We start from the raw sequence: 13,845 nt of genomic DNA, 5'->3' as shown, positions 1-13,845 counted from the left end.
AAATGTGGTTATATTTTAGTTACACTTTAGTTTCAAAGGTTATAATTAACTAAGTTTACATGAATTTTAAAATCAGATCAGATCTACTATGTTTGACTTGTTCAGTTAAAAGCATCTTGTGTGTATTTCTAACTTTCTATTCACCTTGAAGACTAAACAAAGGTTGGTAGGACTTGGTGCTGCACAATTCAGCAACTTTCTATTCCTCTCATGTCAAACATTTGCTTCTAGAATGTTAGAAGGTCTGTTCTCACTCTAATAACTCAAACCAGGATGGAGACTGAAACACAACTCCATCAGGATTGCTGATGATGCAAACAAGTCTAAATCAGCTAAACTCCAGAAAATCCCAAGAAAAGACAGTTAACTTTTGGTACTGGCAGGACAGTGGGAGGAGAAAGCCAAAATTCATTGGAGCATATGAGATGGTGTGACAGACCAGAATTCCAAGAACCTCAACAAAGAACACCTGCCAAGCACCTCGCCTTGACTCTTCAAATGGGATTCCATTCAATTGTCACAGAAAGCTTAGGAGTGCCCTACTTCTGTATGTGATTTTGATTCCTGTCTCACAAATACAGTGAGTCAAATGGGTTATCAGCTTGAAATCAGAAGGTGGGCGCAGCCAGGATTTGTCAGGCAATTTAGTTCTGAAGCAGTTCTGCCTGCCAGTAAGTTTATCCATCAATACAGCCTGATGACTGAGCTCCAGTTATCAAGCATTATTTCAACTTTCTCACTAAGTAAATCCAATAGAGTAAAGCCAATTTTATAGAACCAGAAGCTTGGTATGGATGCGGGTGCCACTTCAAGCTTCTAGCTCTACATCAAAATATCGCAGGTCAGACTTAACTTATTCTCAGCTCAAACAATATTCAAGAATATGTATCACTGAAATGATTTATCATTAAATAACATACGCAGCTCACTCCTTCCTACTCATAGATGCCCATTATATCCATGAGTTGTACTTTGTATTATTTGCAAATGTTTGTTATACTTCTAAGGAACAACATCTAGTGAATTAAAAGTAACTAAATTTTAGGAAAAACTTGGACATTGGGATTTTTAAGTTGCTTTCTAAATTGTTTTACTATGTAAAATAGAGATATCTGCTGTCCTACACACAATCCAAACACCTGTTAGTCTCAGGCAATTCAAATAAAGATGATAACGTGAATAGTTTATCAAGCCGATGATTAGTCAACTTCTCTAAAATGCCATACATCTCTTAGAGAATTAGCAATGAGTTTATAAACTATTATAAAGGAATAGGACTTTTTCATATTTTACATTTTCCCCAAATTGATCACAAGAACGCTTCTCCTTAAAGGTTTCCAAACGAAAGGAAATAGAATATTGGCCAGAGATTCTGAGTGGAGCAGAGGGGTCGAGTACTTCCAGGAGTCCCTTGCCTGCAGGCATCTCAGCACACTGTGACAGAGGAGTGATGGGTAGTGTCAGGCTTAGTTCTCCACAAAAAAAGTGTGACTCGTGTTTCAAGACATTTTTAACTGTCCTCTACCAATTGTATGACATTAGAGCTTAAGACTTAGAAGTCACTATCAGTAATTTAAGTTGTAGTTGGGACTTACCAGATGGAAACACCAAGAGTCCCATTGGATGAGGTAGAAGCGATTCTCCTACAGCATCCATCAATCTCACATTGAAACATGAGTCACACTCTGAATGCCTAATAGAAATACCTGCTTAGAGGTTGTATCATCATCTCAAGACCAGAAACCAAACTACTGTCTGATTTTGAAAATAATGAACAATAGTTATTGAATGTGGACATTAATAACACTCACTGTCTGGTGAATCAGAAGCATTCTTCTACACTGTACTATGGATATCTCACAGGCCTGTAAAAATGTAAAATGAAGAAATGGAGGCTACAAGTGTCAAACAAGTGAAGAAGATGTGTGTGATTGGAACGCAGACATCTAAATCCCATTAATTAGCATTTCTTCCCTACATCTCAGGCCTGTCTCTTCAGGTCATTTAACTGCACTCAGATTTAGTGTTTGTGACCTGTAAAAGATAGGCTCAAATGACACACCACAAAAAAGTTCTTGAACTTGTAGGAAATTATAAATAAGCAAAAAGAATTGAAAATGCATTCCAGCCCAAAGGGATAGACTCATGATAAAAAGAGAAAGAAGCAAAAGATGTTGAAGTTGCAGTCAAAATTGGTCTCACCTCTTCTGCTTTAATACAAATGTTCATTTGGATTCATTTTGTTCAGAATCTCAGCTTTTGGGATATTTCTTAGATTCTGTGTCACGAATATAAGACATTTAGAGAAGCCACAAATATATTTTCATAAAAGTTTATTTGTGAACCTAGAAATAGGCAAATTTCTAAAGCAGGATCAATACAGAATGTTTTACAATATTTCAATACTTATTTTGTACTAATCCACCTTGCGTTGTTATTTCCGTAAGCACACAAACTGGAAGAGAACAACAATCTGAACTCGGGCTCAATGCCTGCGTATTCTCAGTCCCTGTGTTGAGCACATGGGAGAACAAAGGCCACTGAGTTTCCTGAACACTTCATTTCTACACAGAGTTTAGCAATCACTGAGCTTCACATTATTCTGACACAAACAATCATCAAATGGCCCACCAAAGCAGCTAGACATCAGAAGACTTTTCTAAAGCGGATCAATGGAATTCATCATTAATATAAAACAATACCTATGTTGATGCACACGTATAGTAGGAGTCCATAGAAATATGTCAATAGCTTTACTCAAGGAAGTCCTTATACAAAGAATTCATATGAACAAATGTATTAAGAAAATTGTAGGGAAAAGAAACTTGGTACCTAGATGGTAACAAGTGAGGGAAAGCGCATCATCCCAATGATGACATCAAGCAAAAGGAAGGGAACATTCTACCACCATCCAAAAAGCACCACAAAAGCTGATGTCAGGTTCTCTAGCATTCTACTGCTCTCCCACTTGTCAGAGTTACACTCAACAACAGGGTATGATACTGGGATTTTTAATCTGACTGGAAAAACATTGGTACAGCCACACTGACTTCAGGCTGACTCAATACCCCTGAAAACAGGGGTCAAAATGAGTGAATAAGGAACAGTAGTCAAAAACCATTATATGGTATAGTATGATTTCTGAAAGAGGAAAGCGCCATCAGGAATGTTGGGATGCGGGCTATCAAAGTGGTACCCCAAGACATTAACTGAAAAAGATTCCAAGCCCACACTAACTTGCATCACCTCAGTTTAATAATCCAATAAATGACAAAAAAGACAAACAATGAAAACAGCATCATATAGCATAGCAATTTTGTTTGGCTTCCTCTGGACAAAATCTTCAGTCTTCCCATGGTTTTACCTAGAAATCCAGTTGTAGAATCAAATTGCGAATCCTATGAGAGAATAGGAAAAACATAATAAATTCTAATATTCTATACATGTTCAATCAAGCAATTTACATATGGTTATTAGTACGTATTTTAAAAGATAATTTGTATGTTTAATCAATTCAGGTATCTATTTATTAGCTTGGGAAATCAGCCTGATTACTCCATGCAAAATAAAGCAGTTTTCTTAGTGGCTCTTTCATTATCCAATAAGCATTTCTTTCGGTTCCTGAGCGTAATTAAAAAAGCTCAAACGATTTAGGTCTTTCTTATTTCAATTATATGGATAAAAAGCCATTAACAATAAAGGCAAGTCATTTGTGTGCTATCCAGCATGTCTTTGTCCACTTTCTGTTGAGGCACTATTTTCCCAAGGTCAAATGTGGGAGTGTTCAGATACGAGGACTTCAGCTAAAATTTCATATGGTTAGCACAGAAAATGGTAGAGCCTTTTGTTTAGACTTTGAAATACAGAGAAATTTACTAAAAGTTAAGAGAATATAAATGTTGATGGAGCAATAAGTAGAGAGGATTTAAATCCATATAAGAAAAATGCCAAATTAAAATAGAGCCAGGGAAGCCTTAGAGATAAGCAGCCTAGGCACAGGTTAGAAACAATGCACTTGCATTCAAATCTCAATATCCTGAGATGAGAAAACACCAGCATAATGAGTCTCTGCATAGCTTAGTCTCTACATAGCTCATGCACTTGAAACCCTTGCTTCCTCACAGGAGTCACTGCATCAGAACCACTTGCGATGCTTTTCACAAAATATACATGCCTGGGCTCCTCTCCATGTGATTCTGAATGAGCTTATTAAAAGAAAGAAACAGGAATATCCATTTTCAAAGACCACTGCTTTCAATGCCATATTTGCTTTTAGACAGTTGTTTTGAATGCATGTGAAGAAACAAAGGAGGGTCTAGAGAAGCTGTGTATCCAAAGGTAGCATTAGTGATTGGAAGGCTGCTCTGAGAAGAAAAGGTATGTGCTCTCCAGCTTGTTTAGACTAGAAACAAAGGGACCCTGTCTACTCAAATCTGAGGGATTTGTTCAGCAGTAATCCTTAGGAAATAAAGCTGAAGGAGTAGGCGTCTGTTAAGTGAAAAGCATTTAGTTGGTTGGAGATAAAGTGCTTTTTGATTTTTTCACTAGTGGTCTACCCATTACGATTTCTAAGACCACTCAAAATAGCCATTAGCCTTCAGTCTTTAACAGTGCTTTATTCCCAGGATTCAAATACATTGGCTTAAATCTTCACTTTTTATTTACATCTTGACAAAAACAATGTAAAAATACATTCGCTAGAAATTATAAACTAATTAGCTAAAAATGGTGTGGAATCCATCAGGACTGACAATGTCAGGGTCTGTTTTAACTGGATAAAACTAAAGAAAGGAGGGGGCGTGCAGAAAGCAGTAAGAGGAGGAGCCAGAGGAGCTGAATGCACTCAAACACATCAGAGGAAATTCTTGAAGAATGTATTAAAATATTATTTTTAAAAGTATTAGAGAATAAATAAACTTTATCTTTATAAAGTTGTTAACAAAAAATGTTATAAAAATGTAATTCCTTATAAATGGTCAACAGACTAAATTTGAAAACATTAGATAAAATTTCTTAGTAAAAATCATAATGACTTACCATTTCAGCTAATAGTTTGTTTTGATTTTTAACTTCATGGCCTATTTCAATGGAAAGCTATGAAGAAAGCATATACATTACTACTTACATGAAGGTATTCTAGATTGATAAAGTAAAAAAAAAATGCAATACTACACATATTTAATTTCTCAGATGAAACTATATTCTAGAAATATATACTTTCTCCTGACACTTTGTCCAGTGAAATTATTGGAAAATAAACTTAAAAATTTCCTTTTCCAGTGGTGGTGCATGCCTTTAATCCCAGCACTTGGGAGGCAGAGGCAGGCGGATCTCTGTGAGTTCGAGGCCAGCCTGGTCTACAGAGTGAGATCCAGGACAGGCACCAAAACTACACAGAGAAACCTAGTCTCAAAAACACAAACAACAACAACAACATAAAAAAAAAAAACCCAAACAAACAAAAACAAGTTTCCCCTTCCAGCAATGACCATATTCTCCCTTCTCTTCCTATTATTCAATCTCTGTGTTAACATTCTCCTCCTGGCTCCCTTATTCTAGAATTCTTTATTCCATGTTTTTGTTTTTTCAGTCATATAAAAATATCCACCTGTATATTCCTTTCTTATATTTTAGCAAATACAAGTACTCACATGACCAGTTCAAATACAGACATACACATTTCGTATTCTCCTAACAAAATATGGCATTTATTTGAATATAAGTCTAGATTCATTATTCTAAAGACTTTGGCTTTAATATAATAATAAATTGGAAAAAACCATAAAGTTAGTGTTATCTATAACCTAAAATTATATAAAAAGAATTTGAGTGTGTAGAACAACAGTATAGGTAATTACAGCTACTACACAAAATTATACTTCATACCTTACACAACAAATTCACCAGAGGTTTCCCTATTCATAATAGCCAGAACCTGGAAACAACCTAGATGCCCCTCAACTGAGGAATGGATTAAGAAAATATGGTACATATACACAATGGAGAACTACTCAGCAGTGAAAAACAATGACATCATGAAATTTGTCAACAAATGAATGGACCTAGAAAATATTATCCTGAATGAGGTACCCAGACTCAGAAAGACAAACATGGTATGTACTCACTCATAAGAGGATACTAGATATAAAGCAAAGGATAATCAGACTACAACTCACAGCTCCAGAGAAGCTAGCTAACAATGAGGACCCAAAGAGGGACGCATGGATAGCCCTGGGAAGGGGAAACAGATGAGATCTCCTGAGTAAACTGGGGGTGGGGTGGGGGCAATAGAAGGTAGGGGATGGGGGTGAGAACATAAGGGAACGGGATGGTCCAGATGGAACAGGGATAGAGTGGGAGAGCAATGAAAGAAATACCATGATAGAGGGATACATGATGGGGATAGGGAGAAACCAGATGCTAGGGAAGTTCCCAGGAATCCCCAAGGATGACCCCAGCTTAGACTACTAGCAATAGTGGAGAGGGTGCCTGAACTGGCTTACGCCTTCTAAGGAACTTAAATACAATTAATTGCTGAAGGTCTTTGTGAACAATTGTAAATGTTCTTCTCAATTTAATCTGTATGAAAACCATAGATAATACAGATATGGGATTACACTAAAATTATGGAGATCAGATATGATCTTTTCCTCCAAATTCATCCAGTCAGAGATAACAAAGCATGTAGCCTGACTCAACCAACTACTTTAGTATGACATTCACGCCAAAGAAGGAAATCTCCCATCTTCAAACATGGAGCTCAGTAATCAACACCAGAGGGTTGTTTGTTTGTTTGTTTAAGACATTCAACTCTATGTCCTTCCCAATGTTATGTTTCTTAACATTATACATTATTAGGTCCATAGATTAAATCATGTTAATTAATATGACTTTGGAAACAATACACATATATCGAAACTCTATTTTGAGTACAAGCTGAATACAATTTAATTTTCCAACGACTAAAATTAAACACCAATTACATGTGAGAACATGAGCTTCTATTGAATGCTTCACAAATTTACAGCATGTTTATTGCAATAGAAAATCAATGACACATACTATTAAAATAACGTTATATAATTCCTTTAACAAAAACTTACTCAGTATTGCTAAGAAGGAATTATACCGCATGTCACAAATGATCTTAGGCTTACAGGGAATGAGTTAATACTGGTATAGTACTGAGATAAAGCATGGGCAGAGGCAGATGCAGCAATGGGACCTTTGTATAAGAAGACAACTTCACAGGAACAAGGAAGATGATGACATTGCTAAAGGCCCAGTTTGATTTTTAAAACATTAAATAGGGCAACAGCAGTATGCAAAGAACAAGAGCACTCTCATTGGTCTGGCAGCAAATCCATATGCATTCTGATGTGTTGAAGAGACGTTCTGAAAGGCTGGGGCCATTCTCTGAAGAACATATAGCACCATCAGTCTACAGAGTATGAACTTAACCTATTAAGTAACAGGGAATCCAAAGACTTCTGAGAGGACAGGAAGTGCTTTAACAAAATTCCACCAATGGCTGTGACAACATCATGTAGACCAGGGGCAGCTGAGACAAGTTAAGAGATTCTCCCAGGGGTCTATGCATAAAAATCAGGGCCATGTTAGAGAAACATGAGAAAGCCCACAACTCAAAAAAGGCTCATAAGCGGAAGTGAGAAAGATTTGCATATTATATTTTAAGCCACTAGCAGCAAAGGCTGGAAGAGCTATTTCAGTGGCTCTCCTGATACTCTGTCCAGTGAAATATGGGACAATACATTTTTATTTCTTTTGGGGGTATTTTTTTTATTTTTTTTTATTAAGAGATTTTCTATTCGTTTTACATATCAACCATGGATTCCCCTGTCCTCCCTCCTCCCACGCCCAGCCTTCCCCCAACTCACCTCCCATTCCTACCTCCTCCAAGGCATGGTCTCCCCTGGGGAGTCAGCAGAGCCTGGTACATTCAGTTGAGGCAGGTCCAGTCCCCTGCTCCCTGCACCAAGGCTGAGCAAAGTGTCTCAGCATAGGCACTAGGTTCCAAAAAGCCAGCTCATACACTAAGGACAGGTCCTGGTCCCACTACCTGAGGGCCTCCTAAACAGTTCAAGTTAGACAACTGTCTCACTTATTCAGAGGTCCAGTTCCATGGGGGCTTCTCAGCTACTAGTTCACAGTTCATGTGTTTCCACTAGTTTGGCTAATTGTCTCTGTGCTTTTTCCAGTCATGGTCTTGATATCTCTTGCTCATATAATCCCTCCTCTCTGTCGTCAATTGAACTCCTGGAGCTCCGCCTTCCAACAGTGACATTTTCCTCTTCTCTTCCTTATAATAGTCAACCTACTTGTTAACATTCTCTAGTTCTGTTATTCTGGCATACTTGGTTTTCTCTTTTATTCATAGAAATTAAATGTTTTCTTCTGTGTATTCTTTAGATTTTACAATGTACAAGTATTCATATGAACAAGTCAAATACACATACACATTTAATGGTTTACTAACAAGATATGACACTTCTTTGATTATAAGTCTAGACTGATTATTTTAAATTTTTTTCTTTACTATAATAACAAACTGGAATAAAATTACAAGTTAGCATTATCCATAACCTAAAATTATATAGAAAGCATGACTGGCTCTGTTTGAACTACTATATTAATGTACAGTATATTTTAGATTTTGTTAGGTACACAAACCCAAATACAGTGAAGTTTGAGAAAAGAAATTAAACAAAAGTCCCAATTTTTTCACTTGCCACATCTTCTAACTCACTTAATGGATAGCCTGAACTTCCGGTGCACTTTGACCTCACTGCACAACAGTTCTGAAATGAGTTCCTTACTAAGATGACAGCAAGTTCAAATCTACAAGTTAAAATGTGGACAGTGTTCGTTCTGCACTTACAGATTTTATAGCAGTCACTTTGCTTCTCAGACTTTCAGTGAGTCTGTCGTTCTCTTCTTCACAGGCATTATATCCACTACTGGCATAGCCATAGTTCCCATAGCTGCCAGGAGGTGCTCCTTCACCTACAAGGATCAGAGACACATGTGTAGAACTGCAAAACCAGAAGCCATTTCTCAAGCTTAGTAGTTAAAACCAACTGAAGAAGACCCCTGGAGGGCGTTGCAGACCATATATATCTATAATAGTCACAGTGCAAATCAATTTTTAAAAATCAGAACCAGAGATTACAATTCCTTTCATACCCTCTTTTAAGCAAAGTATGCATTTTCTTCAATACACATTTATTGATCACTTATTGATTGCTTAACAGACACTAAAACAGGCATTGCTATACAAGGATATTTGGAAGACATTCTTGCACACTAGAAATACATGTTTTAATACAGGACATAAACATAGAACCATCTATCTCCCCATCGGAGAAGCTTGACTGTAAGGGAAAAGGGGGGAGATAACGTGGAGGAAGGGGTTCTCATGGCACAAGGATGTTTTTTTTCACTAGCAACCTTCTCTTCTAAAAGCTGAGCAAAGGGATGGATGCAATGGCGGGTAGAGGCCATTAGTTGAGATTTCTGAAGAATTTCACTCATTTTTCAACAAATAATCAAGAAGCTACCATTTTTCTGCTATTTTTACAGAACTTGCACTCTAGGAGATGGTTTGGAAAGTACAGTACCCATTACTCTGTCTACTACAGTACTTGATGTCACCCACCAGGAAAACAAGAGGTAGAGTGAGCACTAGGCAGCAAGTACATACATAAATGTGTTGGGACTGAGGGTATTAGTTCAAGTTTTTATAAACTGATATCATAATTTTCTTAGTAAAGGAAGAAAGTGGGCTACACAGTAAAGAAGAGGAATGTTTAGAATTAAAGAAAATCATGAAGAACAGTGGTCAAAATCGTTCGGTATTTGTAGGAGAATAAACTGACCATGGTGGTGGCAGTATACTGGATTAGCCTGAATTCCCAGATAGGAGAACTCTCAACAGAAGGACTCCTTGGTCTCAGTCAGCTGTTGAGAAGCTATACTGCTGGGTGGACCTAGCACTGGAAGTTTTGATATTGGGACTGCAGAAGAACAAAGCCTCCAAACTTTAGCATGCTTCGACATGAGTGCAGAACGTATTAAAGGGATTAGGTTGTCTTGTCCATGGCTGGAAGCAGCTTCTTTAGGGACCCAAGGAGAAAGAAAAGGACAGCCTTAAAGCTATAGGCTACCACAGGCTCAGACAGCAAATGGAGTAGCAACGGTAGTCAGAACGGTAAGAGTAACAGCTAAGAGAGTGGGTAGTATAAGTCTGCCAGCTGAAGGATGGTTAATGTGTAAATAAGAAACTCTTTCAAAGCGCAGCACAAATCGAATTTTATAAAGTAGCGGAACTCTTGAATCCTTACAGCTTTGACTGTTTAACACCAACACTGACCTCTAGATTGAACTATAAGAGTATAAACCAAATGTATTCATTAATCATTCTATATTTCCATAAACACACACACACCACCACCACTGCTACAGTACTTTAAGTGAATACTTAGAAATTAACTGATTAAAGAATACAATTTTAATTTCCTGTTAAGCAAATTTGTCAAAAGCAGAGTGTCTTGTGCTTCTATATCCTCCTGTGCCTAATGAGCACTTTCTATGCATCAGACATTTCTCCTTGTATCAAAAAAGCGGCCACCGCCACTGCAACTGCCATCACCACCACAACAAAATGTTGAATATTCCAAGGCATGCTCTTCCTGAAGTTCTCAATACATGGTTTCAAACAGATTAAAAAGGTGTTGAACTGGGCATAATTATTTCTCCCTACTCACCAACTAAAATCATCACTTACAATATTCTGTACAAACTTAACAAGATCCAAGATCTTTAACTTGTTTTATGTGACTAAGGATCTGGGGATGACATATTGCCAAATAGGTAATTTTGGAATGTCTAAAGTTAATCACTGGACAACTTCATCAAGGATTTCATTCAAAATTGATGGTTATTTTATTCATTTTGCTTTGACTCTCTGGGCAATCATAAGTTTAATTTTAGAGTTCTTCCACTTTGTTCTTTTAAGTAAAATTCTCACTTTTCATTCAGAAATTGTTAATGCAGTTCCAAATTGATCTTTCTTCAAACCATCCTCCACCCTGATGCAGAAAAACACAACAAACAAAACTAATATAAAATACAAGAGTTCCTATTCCAAGCATAGCCCCATTTTTTCTGTGAGGATTACTAGTATGAAGAGCTGTAGAAAAACAAGTGCTGAAGGTCATCTTCAGCCTATGTCATTTCTGAAAAACACTACTTCCTTGAAGCATGTTCTACCAATAATCAGGCCAATTCATTTAACAACTCATGTGGGGTGTGGCAGATTTCACCTATGAATGGCTATCATATTCACTATTATTTCGAATTTAAAATTTCAGGTAAACACACATTGGTACTTAAAAAAAAGTCGTCATAACTTTACACCAATCTAAGTGACAAGCGTACCTAATAGTCACCCTCTTCTCTACTGCATAGGCACTTTAAGAAGAATTAGGAGGGACTCTAGTCTAGTGATTCTTATGGAATTGAAAATCTAATTTAATGTTCTTCTGAGTAATTCCAACACACAGTCAGAGCTGAGAACCTATTGTCAAGTCCCTGCTCTGAATGTGATAAAAACAATACATCATAAACAATGTCCCAATGGGCCAATGGCCTACTGAGGAAATGTAAATTCCATGGATAGACAAGATTTTCAGAATGCCTCAGGGTCCTAGCTTCAAGATGACTTGGTCACCGTGATCTCTTGTACACATCATTTATGTCCCTCTTCCTGAATCTTTGTCATCTTCCCATCCAGAAGCCACTTCTCCAACCCCTCTTGTCAACAGCATCCTTCAAGTTCCTCTGGCTCCAGAATGTACACAATGTCCCATTTAGTATTAAATCTCCTTGGCATTCACTATTTATTGAACCTAACTGGTGTTGGGATGAAAAGTTACCATCTTGCATCATAATTTGCCTTCTGCTTCAGAAGCAATCTGTCTTCTGCTCCTCAGTTACACTGGAAGCTTTGGGAAGCACACGCTGGGTCACAAATGATCACGCACATAAAATTTATGTTGTAAAAAAGTTTGTTGTCATTAGTGATGAAAAGAATTTAGGCATATAAGACTAATCTTGTTTGGAATTAGTTCTTTAGGTTATTTGACATGGACTACTTTCTTCCAATGATTACAAGTATTCAAAAAACTAAATTTATAAATTGCTTCTCATGCAACTATTTACTGATAACTGTAAGTCTATATTACTGGCACCTTTCACTGCCATTATTTTTCTATGATTTTAAATTACCCACTCTCTATTTCTATAACCAACCTTATTAAAAATACCACCATCTCTCTGTAATGTATTACAATACATGAGTAATGTATTCCTTTTCATACAATCAAAATTCATACCTAGCAGGGAGTCTAGATTACAAAAGAGGTTTTATTTGTTTTTCTGTGTCTGATTTAAAGTGTTTCTTCATTCACTGGCTTTAAACACCTAGAACTTTTTAAATTTTTTTCCAACTTATGACAGAATGGTAACATCCTTTTCAACATTCCATTCATTTTTTTCAAGCATTCTGCCCTTCCTTCTTAAAAACAAAACATATTAATAGAGAACTTCAGAACCAGAAAGTGCTATTCTATTATCTTGTTAGTACTTTTCCTGGTCCATAAAGGCAAGAACAAGTGTTAAGTCATCAACAGCTTATCACCATCTATTGCCTTAACAGGGGGACAAGGTCTAGGTCAGAAATGTCCCAGGACAATCGCCTTTGACCCAGACCTTTCACAGCTTCCACTTTACCAATAATGACGCATACATTTACCTTTGTAACTCGCTGTAATGAAACTAATATATCATTATTAGCGGGCTTAGAGTTTACCAGCCACTCTCCAAATGTCACTTCTAAGAAAAGTAAGATCCAGAAGGAGTAAAGAAAGGGAACCAGAGCAAGGCCTGGAAAACAAGGCTACTTCCCAAACTAGCACCTAAAGAAAAATCTAGACTACCAATAAATACTTCACCACTCTGTGCAACCTATCATAAACTTTCCTCTAAATTAAACTTAAGGAAACTGCTCGGATCTGGGACAAATGATGCGCTTCCACTTGGTACCTCCTTCACAGAACCCCAACAGTTCGCTTTCCAACCCCAGTCACTGACAGAAGGCCGGTAGAGTTTCCTCCCACTTCCCTCCTCCCTGCTCGACAGGTCCCAAGGTCCCCAAACTTCGAACCTCAGTCCTGTTCTTACCCAGGCCTGCACGCCTCATCCTGCCAGGAAAGGGAAAGGCGGGCGAGGAGGAGTGGGTAGGAAAGGGCCAGGGTCACCGGACCTCGACTTCAGTCCCAGGGCCCCTCAGAGCACCAACTTTTTGCCTCTGAGCGCCACGACATCAGTGGACTCTAAACACCGCGCCGGTTTATGTCGTCACCCGGACACTTATAGGCGCCCTGCAATGAGGTTTAATTGCATTCTGGGAAATGTAGTTCTCTGTGAGGGCTGAGCTCTTGGCGAGGGGGCGTGGTGAGAACCTGGTCTAGAAGGGGCGGAGCTTCCGGGAGTGGCTGCTCTGGCGCCTGGGGCTGTAGTCTGAGGTGTCTGGGTGTTTACTTCTTGCTGATCCTCCAGTATGGTACTTTCTTAAGTTAGGGCAAAAGTTAACCCAGGATATTTGCTCCTTCTCGGGCAGAAGGATGGTTGATTCATCTTTCCTAATTCACCCAAAATTAGATGAAGAAAAAGTCAGGGAAAACTGTTGAAGAGTCTCGTCTTACTGCCTGAGTCTCTCATCAAGGAAGAAAGATGAATTGATTAGTTCCTGATAGTTCAGTAAAC

General features: G+C 37.9%; 1 protein-coding gene across 1 annotated transcript; it reads right to left on the bottom strand.

Annotated features, from left to right (window-relative positions):
* Nucleotides 1–2,316: 2,316 nt before the first annotated feature.
* Bet1 (Bet1 golgi vesicular membrane trafficking protein) lies at nt 2,317–13,467 on the bottom strand. The gene is made up of 4 exons (XM_028869795.1): nt 13,261–13,467; nt 8,900–9,024; nt 5,038–5,094; nt 2,317–3,398 (listed from the first exon to the last, which is right to left on the bottom strand). Exons 1-4 carry the CDS (start codon nt 13,277–13,279, stop codon nt 3,243–3,245), a joined length of 357 nt encoding a protein of 118 aa, XP_028725628.1. The 5' UTR covers nt 13,280–13,467; the 3' UTR covers nt 2,317–3,242.
* Between the last annotated feature and the right edge of the window lie 378 nt (nt 13,468–13,845).

This window comes from Peromyscus leucopus, chromosome 3 (assembly GCF_004664715.2).
Source record: "Peromyscus leucopus breed LL Stock chromosome 3, UCI_PerLeu_2.1, whole genome shotgun sequence".
NCBI lineage: Eukaryota > Metazoa > Chordata > Mammalia > Rodentia > Cricetidae > Peromyscus > Peromyscus leucopus.
The sequence above is the reverse complement of the archived record's forward strand: the minus strand, read 5'-3'. Positions and strand labels throughout refer to the sequence as shown.

Bases quoted from the DNA above. Each gene is read 5' to 3' on its own strand.
- Bet1 (XM_028869795.1), bottom strand. The intron at 5,095-8,899 runs GTAAGTGCAGAA...CTTTCTTCATAG, and splicing joins AAGTGACTGCTATAAAATCT to CTTTCCATTGAAATAGGCCA. The intron at 3,399-5,037 runs GTAAGTCATTAT...ATTCTCTCATAG, and splicing joins ACAAACTATTAGCTGAAATG to GATTCGCAATTTGATTCTAC.